The sequence below is a fragment of the Hyperolius riggenbachi genome, chromosome 9, assembly GCF_040937935.1.
Source record: "Hyperolius riggenbachi isolate aHypRig1 chromosome 9, aHypRig1.pri, whole genome shotgun sequence".
NCBI classification, from domain to species: Eukaryota; Metazoa; Chordata; class Amphibia; order Anura; family Hyperoliidae; genus Hyperolius; species Hyperolius riggenbachi.
Window position 1 is genome coordinate 256,728,321 of NC_090654.1, and position 16,123 is coordinate 256,744,443.

The 16,123-nt window shown below is 43.5% G+C and overlaps 1 protein-coding gene across 4 annotated transcripts in view; it reads left to right on the forward strand.

Moving 5' to 3' along the window:
* Window positions 1-16,123, forward strand: part of LOC137533153 (cholesterol 24-hydroxylase-like) — an 87,699-nt gene that overhangs the window by 17,091 nt on the left and 54,485 nt on the right. Inside the window, exons 1-5 of one of the 4 annotated variants that reach the window (XM_068254367.1) lie at window positions 1,044-1,137; window positions 1,346-1,427; window positions 8,146-8,216; window positions 11,667-11,753; window positions 14,861-14,999. In XM_068254367.1, coding sequence (XP_068110468.1) covers window positions 1,127-1,137; window positions 1,346-1,427; window positions 8,146-8,216; window positions 11,667-11,753; window positions 14,861-14,999 — 390 coding nt within the window. In that variant the 5' untranslated portion in view covers window positions 1,044-1,126. Of the gene's footprint in view, window positions 1-1,043; window positions 1,144-1,345; window positions 1,428-8,145; window positions 8,217-11,666; window positions 11,754-14,860; window positions 15,000-16,123 lie in introns of those variants that run through there. The other 3 variants (XM_068254366.1, XM_068254368.1, XM_068254365.1) reach the window with 3 other exon arrangements.

Here is a 16,123-nt window from a genome sequence, read left to right on the forward strand (position 1 = left end):
TGGATTGCACACACACCACATGGATCTACCAGTTGTTTAAAGGTTTAAAAGATACCTTAACATGACCCGCGCACTACAAAGTAGTGACTTCGCATGCATGCGCACAGCGATCCCGTCTACGGGTGCGTGTTACCAGGCAGCGCATGTACACTGATCACGACCTTCTCTACTCAGAAGTAGCTTCAGGGGGCTATTAAAACTTAACAGAGGATGAGAGAAGAGAACGGTGGAAGCAGTGGGCATGAGGACAGTACGGTACACATGCCTGCTCCCCATTTTTAATTTTTATCCAGCACTAAGGTATCCTTTAAGCATCTCAAAATCTTGAACCACAATTAAAAATGTCATTTGGCCTAATGCAGTAACGTGCAGGAATATTGCCATGCACAGACAGTGCACGTCAATATCTCCCTTACTTTCGCCGCAAGTTACGCTATTGGCACGACACGCGGTACTTTAGCAACGCAAGCATTGCTACAGTAATGAGCATTACTAACGGTAACGCACATCAACAACATGCGTTACCGTAGCAGTGGTCACGCAACCCGAATACCACGGCTTACGCTAAAAGCGAATTCATGGTACTTGCTGCGGAAATAAGGGTAATATTGCACTGTCTGTGCACAGGAATATTACCACGCGTTACTGAACAAGGACGTTGTATACATGGGGCCCCAACAAGAAATTCTTGGGTAAGATTAAGATCAATGGGCAACGCATGCTATAATGAAATGTCCTCCTCATCTGCAGCTGCTTCTCTCTGTCAAGCTCCTCATTGGCTGGCAACTAACCAGAGGATCAATTTCAAACTCTTAACCCTAACCTACAAAGCTCTCCACAATGTCTTTCCCCCGTATATCTCCTCACTAGTATCCAGACCAACCCAATGTTAATAAACGGGCGCTAGGCCAGGACCGTGACCCCCCTCCCCCCGACCCCCTGGAATGCTTGCCCATACTCCAGCGCTTTCCAAAGTACATGCACACAGGGAGATGTTGCCTGGTTGGCAGTTGGAAAAAGCTGTTATTTCCCACAATGCAATGAGGTTCACAGACAGCAAACTGTCCAGTCTGGAAGCAAATACACAGGGACAGGATGCAGAGACACAGGGGTTTTATTATATACAATGTTACATTTGTCAGCGTAATTACTATGTCTACCAATTCTGTATTTTGTACCAGTGCCTATAATTGGTGTATACCATTGTCTGTATTATTATGTACCCCATGTTTGTTTCTTACTCTGTACAGCACCATAGAATATGTCGGTGCTTTTATAAATGAATAATATTAATTGTAATAAATACAAAACCAAGAAAATACTTTTCTTTTCCATTTCTTCCCAGGGCCCAGAAATATGGCCCCGTTATACGGTTTAATTTTCTTCATAGGGCAGCGATTCTAGTTGTCAGTCCAGAAGCAGTAAAGGTAAGACATATTGACTTACAGGAATGTATATATACAGTAGTGTGCAAACATTTTAGGCAGATGTGAAAAATGCTGTAAACAAAAATGCTTTCAAAAATGGAAATGTTTATCATTTATTTTTATCAATTAACAATGCAGTGAATGAATAACCCAGAAATCTACCGTAAGTCAAATCAATATGTGGTTCGACCACCCTTTGTCTTCAAAACAGCATCAATTCTTCTAGATACGCTTCCACACAGTTTTTTTTAAGTAATTTGCCTGCCTGGTAGGTTGTTACAATAATCTTGGAGAATTAACCACAGATCTTCTGTGGCTGTAGGCTTCCACACATCCTTCTGTCTCTTCATGTTGAGATCAGGGCTCTGTGCCATCACTTCCAGGACTTTTTCTTCTTCTACATTACGCTTAGTTCTTAATGACTTTGGCTGTATGTTTCGGGCTGTCCTGCTACAGAATACATTTGAGGACAATCATACCCCTCCCCGATGGTATTGCATGATGGATAAGTATCTGCCTGTAGTTCTCAGCATTGAGAGCACCGTTAATTCTGACCAAATCTCCAACTCCATTTGCAGAAATGCAGCCTCAAACATTCAAGGAACCTCCACCATGTCCTACTGTTGCCTGCAGACACTCATTATTGTACTGCTCTCCAACCCTTCAACGCACAAGCTGCCTTCTGCTACAGCCAAATATTTCAAATTTTGACTCATCCGTCCTGAGCACCTGCTGTCATTTTTCTTCACCCCAGTTCCTATGTTTTTGTGCATACTTGAGTCTCTTAGCTTTCTTTCCATGTTGGAGGTATGGCTTTTTGAGTGCAACTCTTCCATGAAGACCACTTCTGGACAGACTTCTCTGGACAATAGATGGGTATACCTGGACCCCACTGGTTTCTGACATTTTGGGGCTTATGGCACTGTTGGACATTTTCTGATTTTGAAGGGTAATAAGCTTGAGGTGTCTTTCATCTGCTGCTCTAAGTTTCCTTGGCTGACCACCGCGTCTATGATCCTCAACATTGCCTGTTTCTTTGTGCATCTTCAAAAGAGTTCGAACAGCACATCTTGAAACCCCAGTCTGATTTGAAATCTTTGTTTGGGAGAGACCTTGCTGATGCAGCAGTATAACTACCTTTTGTCTTGTTGCTGTGCTCAATCTTGCCATGACATGAACCTGTCTTCCATAACCTCACCTTGGTAGTAGAGTTTGGCTGTTCCTCACCCAGTTATATAAGCCTCCTACACCTCTGTTTCTGTTAGTGACTGTGTTTCAACCTACGTGTGATATTGATGATGATCGTTAGCACCTGTTTGGTATAATTGGTTTGTCATATGCCTGGCTATAATCCTACAACATCCCTGAGTGTGCAAGTGTACCTATAAGAGTTGATGCTGGTTTAAAGGCTGGAAGCAACCAAATATTGATTTGATTTTAATTTCAATCTTGTTCGTTTACTTTGCATTTTGTAAATTGATAACCATAAACAATCATTAGAAATCAGAATCCTTTTATTTCAGCAAGCATGACTGGGTCGTGCCTGGAATTGGACTTGGCACATACAGGGCTTAAATACAGGATGGGACACACAATGTACAGTGGAGACATAATTTCACATATAGAAGTAGCAGTATTACATAGTGTACAAATACAGCAGTTACTGGCAAAAAAAGTTATCCAACCAGGTTCAAAGTTCAAAAGTACGGAATATAAAAAAGCAGAAAGGGAACCTTCGGGGGAGGTAGGGGGCGCGCTGGGGGGATAGGGATAGAGAGATCAGAAATTTGACACCGAGAGGAAGAAGCAGTTCCTGTGACTTGTGGTCCTGGTGGAGCTGGACCGAAACCTCCAACGTAACGGAATCTGACAGAAGAGGCGTGATGGATCGTTGGTGATCGTCAGTGCTCTGGAACGCAGCCTGGAGTTGTAGAGGAGGTCCAGAGGGGGAAGTGATTTCCTGACGGACCTCGGTCTCCACTGATCTTATGACTCTCTGTACTGGCGGAGGACCCAGCATACCAGACTAGGATGAAGGAGCAGAAGACTTAATTGTGGTGGAACAGAAGCTCAACAAAAACTACTGGGCCATACCGAACTTCTTCAGTTGACAGAGTAAGAATAGTCACTGCTAGGCTTTCCTCTGGGTGGAGGCAGTGTTGGCCTTCCAACTCAGGTCATTGGAGATGGTTGTGCCCAGGAGGTGGACACAGGGTACTCTTTTAACTTCCTGCCGTCAGTAGAAGTTATTAATAATTATGAATATTTCTGAAAGCATTCTTTATTTACAACATTTTTTCACACCTGCCTTTAGCGCAGTACTGTATATTGTATGTAAATGATTGTAAACGTATATTCTTTCAAAATTGTACAGTTCTGTGTAATACAGTATGTTAGCACTATAAAATAAAGTTCAAAAATAATAACTTACAAGGACGAGATAGGGTGCTTGGCTAGTCCGCATTCACCTGTAATAACTGCTATCCAGGCTGCCAGAATATTCACAAAAATATATTTGTATATTCAAATATATTAGTATAATAATATAAAGTTATTGTGAGCCATATTTATCTGTAACCATTTATGATAAAAAAAAAACTGGAATTCCAGGTCGTCTTAAGTTTTAGTTAAAGTGAACCAGAGACGAAGCACCCTCATGTATTTTACCATATATATCAGAGGGAACATTAGAGAAAACGCCTACCCTGCTCTCTGTTTCATCTTTCACTGCTCACCCTGCTTGTTATCAGCCCTGATAAAATCCCAGACTGAGCATTCAGTCTGGCTTTGCTCAGGAATCATCATAGCTGAGTCTGTCTTCTCTGATGTCTTTTCAAACCCAAGCATGCCCCCTTCTGGCTCTGCTTTCCTGTTCTGTTTTGTCGCAGCATCACACAGAGCTGTTATGAGATGGGAGGAGCTGCTAATGTACTAAATAATATGCTTTTCTGATGAACTGTGTTTTGCGTGGAGTTTTAGTAAAAATAAAAAACAAAAAAAAAGTCACACCAGAGCGGCGAAAATACCAGGTATAGTATTTATTTTGTAAAATCTATAGGGGGATATGTTAATTTTGTGCCAAAGCGTTTATCTCTGATTTCCTTTAAAAACGACCAGCTAACGCCGATAGGCGTCGGCGGGTCGTTAGTGGTATAGCATGGAAACGGCCGCTCGATTGAGTGGCCTTTCCATGCCAGTTCACGGAGGCTGCCTCCGTGAACAGTGTGCGAGCCGCCGATCGCGGCTCACACGCATAATGTAAACACGCGGGGAAGAAATCCCCGCTGTTTACATCAATACGGCGCTGCTGTGCAGCAGCGCCGTGACGTAGATTGGCATTCCCCGGCCTCTGATTGGCCGGGGATCGCCGGCATCTGATAGGCAGAAGCCTATCCTATCAGGCGCAGGACGGATATCCGTCCTGCGCCACTCAGAGGGGAAGGGAGAGGGAGGTAACGGGCGAGAGGGCGGAGAACGCTGCGGAGGGGGGCTTTGAAGAGCCCCCCCCCCCGCTAAGCAAATGCAGCCGGCGGCGATCAGACCCCCCCCCCAGCAGGACATCCCCCTAGTGGGGAAAAAAGGGGGGTAGTCTGATCGCCCTGCTGCACTCCTGATCGGTGCTGCGGGCTGTAGAGCCCACGCAGCCCACGCAGCACCAATCACTATAGTGAGTATAAAAGTATAAAAGAGTTAGAATCACTTTGAGTCCAACAGGAGAAAAGCGCTACACAAATATAGGAAATATTCTATTGCTGTCTGTTCCTCCTTGGAGAAATATTTACTTGCAGCTGCTACAAACAGCTCTATAACCATTATCAGGGGTGGAGGAGCAGCCCCTGTGACTGTAGGTGGGGGGCTTAAAGGTGTGGGGGGCTCCAACTACTACCCTTCCCTTTCTCTGCTACTTTAGATCAGGTGTTTTTTCGGGGGCTACATGTGTGAAGATCCTGATAGCCTTGCAAGATGGGTTCTTAAAGGGAACCTTAACTCTAAACAAAAAATGAGTTTCACTTTCCTGGGGCATCTACCAGCCCCCTGCAGCCATCCTGTGCCCTCACAGTAACTCACGGGTCCTCCGGCCCCCCCCCCCGCCAGCTAGTTTCGTTTTTGCTGACTGGGAGTCAGCGGGCCGTCATGCGTACCTTTGCACGCATTCAGGCTGGTGCAGGAAACTATCGCAGACATTAACACATACATTTTTACGCATTTCAGCTACAATGCAAAATTTGCGATGTATGTCTTAATGTTGGCGATAGCTTTCTGCACCAGCGGGAATGCGTGCAAAGGTACGCGTGGCAGCTCGCCGACTGCGAGTCGTCAAAAACAAAACTAGCTGGGACCAGAGGAGCCATGAGTCACTGTGAGGGCACAGAACGGCTGCAGGGGGCTGGTAGATGCCCCAGGTAAGTGAAACTCACTTTTTTTTTTTTTTAGAGTTAAGGTTCTTTTTAATGGAAGGGTCCTGAACATGAAGAAGCCCCATCAAAGTTTTGCTGGGGGCCCCATGATTTGTAGTAAAGCTCCTGCACTATATGCAACAAAAATAGTAAAAACAAGAGACCCATGTAGACAAGACAAACATTTATATTGTCCTTTTCTCATGGTGGGCTCAAAGCGCTTGAGCTGCGGCCAATAGGCACACTCAGTAGGCAGTAGCGGTGTTACTTAATAGGTGCTGGCTTACTGAATGAGAAGAGCCAAGTTTGAACCCTGGTCTCCTGTGTTAGAGGCAGAGCCCTTAACCAGTACACTATCCAGCCACACAGGAGTGCAATGGGGGCATGCATGTGGTCGAGGGTTCTAACCCTTCTAAGGTCTATCCAAGACAAAAAGTTTTGAATAGAGTTAAATTTTACATTTTGTTAAAGGACAACTATCATTAATTTTTTTTACATTTTAACAGTAGGCAGTGAAAATCTAACAGATTATCAGGTGTTGGACTAGTGCATCTCAAATGAATATTTACGGACCATTCGCAAACTTTTACGCAAAAGTTTGCAAACGTCCGTGGTGGACCCCATTGACTTTAATGGCAGGCAAATTTCAAAAACATTTAGGGCATATTTGCAGCCACATTTTCTTTTCAAAAGGTGTGAAAACTGTCCAAAAACACAGACAGTGGAATAGCAGAGGGGGCTCAATGGGACAACCCCCCCCCCCAAACCCCCCCCCCCCTCCCAAAACAAATATATTTTACGCAGAGTAAAGGGCAGTCACTCCATTCGTTTTTTTAACACAGTGACACAGCCACACACTACACTATGCTAATCAGGTGGTATGATGTACTATAAGCTAGCTACACACCACAAACAACAACAACAAAATAACAGCAAGATTAGTTCACAAAAGGACTTTTGGGGTCCCTAGTTGGTGAACTACAAGGATCAGAACAACTATGGAAGCAATTACACAGCACTGAATCACACAGAGCTGCAGCTACCGCAAGCGATCTACCTGTTCCTTAAAGTGTACCAGACATGAGTACACTTAAAAGTTTTATACATACCTGGGGCTTCCTCCAGTCCCATCTGCATGGACCGCTCCCACGCTGCCATCCTCAGTCTTCTCCCTCTTTGGTACCAGGTCCCGTAACTTCGGCCAGTCACGGCCAATCATTGAAGCGATGCACAGGCACAGTACTATTCTCTGCTGGAGAGATTGAGGGAGCGCACTGCGCATACGTAAAACTGGCCCGGTACCGAAGATGGAGAAGACTGTGGATGGCGGCGTGGGAGCGATCCGTGCGGATGGGGCTGGAGGAAGTCCCAAGTATGTGTAAAACATTTAATCTATCTCGTCTCTGGTTTCTTCTAATCAGCAGTACAGCTCTCCCTATACTGACTCCAGGCAGAGTGTAAAATGGCTGTCAGGTTTGTTTCTTTTATGGGGGTGGTATGGCCCATGTGGTAAAAATGCTTAATTGGCTGCCCTGTCCCTCCTGACTTAAAGCGGATCCGAGATGAAAAACTAACTATAACAAGTAACTTGTCCATATATCTTATCTAAAGTTTAGATCATTTACACAGCAAATCTAGCTGAAAACAGCTTCAACAGTATATGATTATTTCTTTCCGTGATACACTGAGAGCGGCCATGTTCTGTTTGTCACATTACACACAGGCAAGCTGCTCTGCATCTCCAGCCCTCAGCCTGTGAAAACGCCACTACCCCTTCTCCTCCCCTCTGCCTCTGAAATCTCTGGCTAGTAACACCTCCTCCTCCTACTGCCCAGACTGAGCTCCCATAAACCCTTGCTACATCTGTCTCAAAGTGCCGAGGCACTGGAGAAGCTGTCAGCGAGGCTTGTTTAGTTTATAGGGAATTATAGTATTAAAAAAAAAAGTATTTGGCTTGAGGAATGCCCTATAAACTATATGAAAGTAACACAATTATGCAATGAGTAAAAGTTTATCTCGGATCCACTTTAAGGGCGAAGGTTTGAAATATGGCTCATTGTTAAAGTATGGGGTGAACACGAACTTCGCATGAAGTTTGCGTTAAATACAAACAACTAATGGCGAATGTTTGCTGCGAACTGTCCTCTGACGCTTCTCATAGAAGCCAGCGATTATTCTAACGGGGACTTATATCAATGAATGGGAACGCATTGATCTCCGGGCTGACGGCGGCGGCGAGTGGCGGCAGGGGCAGCCTTTTGGATGCAGCAGCTACGTCCAAAAGGCTTAAAAGGTTAATCATGTTCGTATTTTTTTTTTAGGAATTTCTGATGTCTCCAAAATACACAAAGGATTGGTTTTACGACCGACTCTCTCATATGTTTGGCTCTAGGTACGTACATCTTCAAGAACACTACACAAAAAATGTATATAAAGAAAAATTCCATAAAACAAGACCAGGGGCTATATGCAATTCACTTTTTCTCCTAAGTGATATGCTGACACCTTGTCAATAAAACACATTTTAAAGGGGAACTTAAAAAGCGGAATATAACCCTGCATTTCAACTTTGCTCTAAAACATTATTTACAGTATATTATATGCAACCAGCATTTTTTTTTTTACTAGACCAGCATTGGAAGGGTTACACAGGGCTTTAAAGTCCCTAGAGGTTTCTGCAGACGCATCGGAACTTCAGTTAGATACTTTTGGTTTACAAATATGTATCTTTTAAGTGTTTATTGTGACTCATCTCTCTCACTGAGAAGGAGCTTGGAGGACAGCCAAAGAGTAACTGTTTATCAATAGATACATCTAACTAAATAGAATGTAACTATCTGAACGTCTGCACGGAACTTAAAACCTCTGTGTTTAACCCTTCCAATGCTGGTCTAGTAAAAAAAAAATGCTTTTTGCATATAATATGCTGTAAATAATGTTTTAGAGCAAAGTTGAAATGCAGGGTTATATTCCGCTTTATTAAGTCAGATCAAAAAAGCCAGCTTTAATAGGTAATTAAAGCTGGCTTTTTTGATCTGACTTAAGTCAGGACTTAAGTCTTAAGGCTGGGGCTTCTACTGGATCCCTGCAGCTGCCCTGTGCTAGCGCCAATACTCTAGGATCCTCAAGTTCCCCGCTGCAGCTCAGTTTCGTTTTCACCGACTGAGCCTCTCGCCAGCCACTGCGCCTGCACGGCCCTGGCCGCGCGCATCCTGGTTTGCGCTCCTTTTTCCGGGAGCATCCTGTGCAGGCGCAGTACGAGTAAATCTCTACTGTGCCTGCGCAGGATGCTTCGGGTGATGGGAGCGTGAACAAGGAGTGGCCGGCGCCGGGCGCAATTGAAACTGAGCAGTGGTGGGGGACCAAAGGATCCTCGAGTACCGGCGCAGGCACAGGTACTCTTACTTAAGTTTCCCTTTAAACCAACAACAAGCAAAGGAATACTCAGAATAATTTTGATAGTACTTTTTTTTTAACCTACCTATAGTACGTTTTTCATTTGTAGAGTGCTGAAATCTTATTTTAGTTTCAAAAAATTTTATTTGACAGGAAAGTAATTTGCAAGGAATTAAGTTTCCCCAGTGGGACAAGATAAGGAATGAACAGCTTAGTTAAGAGAAGCATGCAAATATAAAAAATAAAACCATAGGTCACTTGGCATCTACGTTCACAGGATCATATGGAGAGTAAAGACAGTAGGCATGTGTGGATGTGGATCTTAGCAGCTACTAGTCTCAAATAGCTGAAAGGGCTGCCATGCATGATGCTTGAGAAGTTAACTCTTCCTGCTCCCTTTTCACTGCCATTATCCAGGCTAGGTGTGAAATTCATCAGGTGAGACTAATGTTATCTGATTGAACATAGCAGGGAAGGCTCATCCTCCTCCCTGCTGGGAATACACAATACAATTTGATTTACCTGCCAGATCGAGCGCGGTATCGATCCGCCGGGTTGATCGGACAGGTTGGATATTATCAATCGAGCCATCAGAGGCTCGATTGATAAGAACTATCGCGCCGTGTATGACCAGCATAACAGAAGAATCTAATGCTGGGCATAGATGGTTCATATTTCTTTATTAATCGAGCCGCTGATGGCTCGATTGATAATTTCCGACAGGTACGATCACCTCGCGGATCGATTCCCCACTCGAAACCAGCGGGCGGACGCCGGACAGTAGTGGAAATCGAGCGGAAGATAAGAAAGTGCCCGCGGGGACGTGGCGGGAGTCAATCCGGCGGCTAATCGAGCCGCAGAAACGAACCATCTATGCCCAGCATAACAGAAAATTGTATGGTGTATTCCCAGTATTAAGCTTTATGGGTTTGTTTGCTCTAAGCTTGTGGGTAATTAGGTGAGTTCTTATCTGCTTTTTATCTTCTGTTGCTTGCAACCTGTGGATGGAGGGAGGAAATACAGGAAATAGAAGGATTCTGCCTGTAATTAACCCTTAAATGTAAAAAAAAATGAGGTAACATAAAAAGTTTTTTTTTAAATAATAAACCACATTTTTAGTATTCCTTTTTTTTATTTGCCATTGAGATGCCCTCTGAGTTAAAATGATGGTTCCCTTTAAACACAAAGAACACAGGCCCTAAGACCAACACTGTCAGTGCAGGAGAGCCAAGGCTGTCATGTTTTGGTAAATACTTCCATAGTGTCATTGACAATTGCTGATCATTTTTCAGATATGAGTATATCAGTGACTATAGTTTTAGTGAGTTCTAATGATAAAGGGGTTTAAAGGCATTGTCTGGCAATATGCAACTTGGCAGCCTTGGCAACAAGTTGTGGTGGGTATTTCCACCCCATTGGTTTGTCTACCAGAAACAACATAAAGTGGGGGATTTATCTAAAATTGTATAAATGACTGTGGCCTCCAGGCGAAGACTATGTTGCGTGGGAGGTCAGAGTTGCGTTTGGTTTAGGAAGTAGGAATAGAAAGGCCTCACTGGACCTCCACTTGTGCTCTGTCCACCGTTTTGCTGCTTATGAGGGGAGCTTTCAGTGTAAAAGTCTAGACAGCTGGATAAGTTTGAGGGCTGAATGTACACTTAAAAATAGTCTTTTAAGGGAATTTGCGCAGCCCGAGCACAGAGCAATAAAGGATGCTCAGATCAGCGCTTTTCACCCTGAAAAGGTATTTTAAAGTGAAGATGGAAAATTATCTCCCAGGAGAAAAAGTTAATTGCATATGGGCACTGATGTCTGTTGTGTTTGTCATTGTCTCTGTGAAACTACTGTACAGTATATCTGCTTAAAGGGGAACTCCAGCCTAAACAAACATACTGTCATTAAGTTACATTAGTTATGTTAATTAAAATAGATAGGTAATATAATCTCTTACCCACCCTGTTTTAAAAGAACAGGCAAATGTTTGTGATTTCATGGGGGCAGCCATCTTTTTCATGGGGGCAGCCATCTTTTTGGTTGAAAGGAAGTGACAGGGAGCAGTTCCAGCTGTCCTGTGTCCTGATCACCCCTCCCAGCTGCGCACGCTAGGCTTCAAATCTCAAATTTAAAATTTAAAAAAACTAATTTGCACCAAAACAGCAGAACGAGAACAACATCAGAAATCCCATCAGCTGAAAAATGCCCGGGCTGATTTCTTCCGTGCAGCTAAAAACAAGGCTTGGGTAAGAAAAACAAAGTTCTGATGCTGTGAAACTGTTAAAGAAACAGCAAGCCTTTTCAGTGCTGCTGAGTAGTTTTTTAGTCTGGAGGTTCATGGTTCTTCATTCACTATTGTCTCATGTATCTTGGAGTTCTCCAGCAAGTTTCCCAACCTGAAATAATTCAATGGGGATTGCTTACTTTCTTTAAACTTTTAATCATGTCCTAGGTTTATGGGAAAAGGATTGGTGACGGATCGGGATTATGACCATTGGCACAAACAAAGGAGAATAATGGATCCAGCATTTAGCAGAACGTAAGTTTGCCCATCCATTGGGGGTTGAAACTCAATTGAAGATTAACTACTTTGTCCACTGCTACAGTATATCTACGTCATCTGTGGCACCCTCCAAGCCACTATGACGTAGATATACTGATTTAGCTTGCAGCCCTGCTGTGCACGATCGGGTGCGCTTCAGAGCTCACCCCCGGCACTTTCAGCTGCATTACTAATTGATTTCTAGTTGGTAAAAGGGAACATGTTCCCTTGTAGCCAATTAGTCCACCCCCCTCCCATGAACGATCGCTGCAGTAGTGAACTGCAGCGATCCTTCATCTGTCCCTCTCCGTGCAGAAATCATTAAAAAAAAACTCCAGCAAGCAGCCTCACTCACATTACCTCGTTCCTGCGACTATCCTGAAGCCCGAGCCTCCGTTCCCCGCTCTGCCTTCAGCCGCGTATTGCCGACTACCCGGGTCCCGGCTTGATGACGTCAGTATTTAGCCAATAACGACAATGCGCAAAAATTCATAATTTTGTAAAAACCCAATACGTTTTCACATTTTGAAGATTCCATTACCAATGGTACCGATACCGCGATAACAGAAATTGACATTTGCGGGAATCGGAATTTCTGCGGAAACGGAAATCAGCATTTCTGACCATTCCTGCTCTCTGGTGTAATATTGGAGGTAATAGTTTGTGGCCTCCTTTTAGATTTTGTGTGCTTGGGTAGCAATTACACTTACTGTGGACCTGCTGCTTCCTGCTTGAAGTAGAAGTATCTTTTACCAGTACTGACAGTCATGCTGGGTACACACGGTACGATTTTCCATGCGATAGATGGATCCGATTGATAAAATCGCTCATGTCCGATATTACTCCCAATCAATTCTGCCCTCAATTTCTCATAGAAGTGAATGGAAAATATAAGAAAAACGAGCCAACATAAGAGAATCGAGCACAGAATCGAGCGGAAAAAACGATAGGGTCGGAAAATCGCACAGAAAATCGTACCGTGTGTACCCAACATCAGAGGCGTAACTACTGTACAGAGTATATATTGTCTTGTCACTATCTGTCCTTCACAGTGGCTCACAATCTAATACCTACTATAGTCTTATGTCTATGTATGTATTGTGTGGTTTATGTATCGTAGTCTAAGGCCAATTTTATGGGGAAGCCAATTAACCTATCAGTATATTTTTGGGATGTGAGAGGAAACCAGAATGCCCGGAGGAAACCCATGCAGACACAGGGAGAACGTACAAACTCCGTGCAGATAGTACAAGACAAGAAAGGAAGGAGCGTTCGTGTGGTGCGTTACCCTTTTAATAAATCAATTCACACATTAAGATGCACTTACCTTAGTATGTAGTTTAAAAGCGTGTGTCAATCCGCCAGCAGATCATCTCTCAGCTCCTGAGCTTGGCCAGAGTAATAGGAGTGGCGTTCGCCTGGAGGTGCAAGTGGTGGGTGGAGCCTGGTCACGTGCGAGCCATCTGACGTCACTATGCGTTTCGGCGTTTACCACGCCTTCATCAGGTGACATGACGATTGGGTTTTTATAGTTTCCTGCAGACAGATTATCTGATCATTATTGAATAGTTTAGAATGATGTTGGACATGTTTAAACTTTAATTGAAAACTTTGAATAAAGCTTTAAGTTGAAGCTAGTCCAATTAGTTTGAAACTCCATGGGCTGCTTAAAAAAAAAATGAAAACCGGTTTAAACTTTTTTTTTTTTTTTAAGCAACCCAAGGAATTTCAAACTAATTGAACTAGCTTCAACTTTAAACTTTAATTGAAAACTTTGATTAAAAGCTTTAACATGTCCAACTTCATTCAAAACTATCCAATAGTGAATAAGTGGAGTTTTACATTTACTAATTAATCAAGGTAACCGCCCACTCAATCTGTCTGCAGAAAACTATAAAAACTCAGCCGTCATCTCACCCGATGCATGCATGGTAAACGGCGAAACGCGTAATCACGGCAGACGGCTCGCACGTGACCAGGCTCCACCTACCTCTCCTCCCTCCAGGCGAACGCCACTCCTGTTGCTCTGGCCAAGCTCAGGAGCCGAGAGCGAGAGATGATCTGCTGGAGGCTTGACACGCACTTTTAATCTACATACTGATGTAAGTGCATCTTAATGTGTGAATTCATTTATTAAAAGGGTAACACACCATTGGAGCGCGCCTTCCTTTCTTGCCTTTTACACAGTCTACCTGTTTTTGGAGCAGCGCCAAGGAGCAGAAACCAATCTTCTGGCCAGTATAGTGTACCACAACACAGGATATAAGAGTGTGTTTCCATGCAGATAGTACCCTGGCTGGGATTCGAACAGGGGACCCAGCGCTGCAAGGCGAAAGTGCGAACCACTATGCTAACGTGCTGTGCCATAACATATCTCCAAACTGTTACAAGCCACAAGTTCACAGGTTTCTTCTTGTCAGGTCTGCATGTGATGCTGTAATGAAGGTACTTTGAGGAGGTGAAAGCATTGTGTACTGTAGCATAGAGCAGTCAGGGTGTTTCTTAAAGTGCAACTGTCGGGCATAAAATCAAAAATCAATTCTTTATTTTTATCTGGTAAACAAGTAATAAAGATGCTAACCACTTAATCCAAAAGTTAAAATCACTCTTACTTTTCTTGCTGATAAATGATCATTCCCCAGTTTACCTGACTCTTATTTGGTACACACAAAATTTGGTACACAAAAAGGAAGTTGAAGGGCGTGCTGGGTTTTCCTTTTTTGCTTCTCTATTTCCCCTCAGACTTAACTAATGTAGCCTGATTGGCTGAAGTCCCTTTCCCTTCTGTTTTTCCCTCCCACACCTCTGTTCCTCTCTGATTGGCTAATATTTCTCATGCTGAGACAATGCACTTTCTATAGTGAATGGTGGGCAAATCAGGCAGAGGAGAGTAGGGCAGGAAATGACATCAGAGTTGGCTTCAAAATAAACACAGATAAAATGGGAAATGCTAAGAAGGATTTTCTCTTTTTTTACTGTAGGAAAATCACTAAAATCAAAACGTGGTTATGTAAATAGAGCAAGTATTTATCTACTTATATGTGTGTTGTTTTTTTTCTGATATAGTATGGCTGACTGCGTGTTAAACTGTGTTAACCTTACAGCTACCTGATTGGAATGATGGGCACCTTCAATGAGAAGGCCGAGGAGCTGGTGGAGAGACTTGCAGAGAAGGCAGATGGCAAAACTCAAGTTGGAATGCATGACATGCTCAGCAGGGTCACCCTGGACGTCATCTCCAAGGTAATTTGAAGAAATTAATCTAATTTTTCCATCAGGTTGTCAGGAAAGGTCTTCCATTATCAAATGCATCGTCCCAAGTTTAACTTATTGTGTGTGGAGTATTTAACATACAGCAAAGTCCCCGTTATCTGGAACTCGGGCAACTGGAAGTGTCAACTAACCGACATGCCTGAGGTGGACAACGGGGACAATACTTTTTGCCATTTGAAGAGATTTGGGAACAGGAATAGGGAGCCTGGGCACCAAGGCTCCCTATTCCTGTACCTAAGCACCCTAATTTGACCTGAGGAAGCGGTCTGTGCCGCGAAACGCGTTGTCTGAAGTGCTATAGTTAATAAAACCACTTGTTTACTTTATCGAGTGAAGTCTCCTTTCTCAAGGTAGGCTAAATCTCATATATATTGTTAAACGTTTAATGCATATAATACACACTACAAGGGCGCCTCCTACCATCCTCGTGACCAAAGCTAACCGATCCTCCATCCTACACTCGCATTGCTCACATGACACGCTGGCACTTGTACACAGAGGATTGTCAGAAACCCTCTGGGAGCTACTGGAGGTATAGAAGACAGCGCTCGGAGAATCAGTAAGTAGTTTCTAATACAAGGGCGGTGTAAGTTAGTACTATTTTCGGCCAAGCACACATATCCGGCACCAGGCAATCTCCGACCGGAGCACTTTATGTAACACTGTAAATATGTACAAACGTTGCACTCCTTATGCCTGTTAGCACTTTGTACCCCACTCCTTGCTATTTGGAGGTGTCTTGCTTGTGTGTATGTATGGGGCTTGCATATAGAGCAAGTGAGTGGGCTGGCCTGTCATAACCTGGCTGACAAGGGATGAGGCATCCCTAAACACACTGCTACACGCATTTACTGCCACATACACATAGACAAGTGTTCCTGATAGAAATAATTGTGTACTGTGTTAGCTGTGTAGGGCTGGCTATACCTCTGAGTGGCGACACGTATCTGACATCCACCAGAGTTGGATCAGCATATATATTGATGTACACAGTAATTGCCATTTTTGTTCTGCCCTTTGCTTTATTTTAAATAATTTAATTTAATAAACCTTATAGTTTTATATACGTGGCAAATAATACCACGCTACTGGTA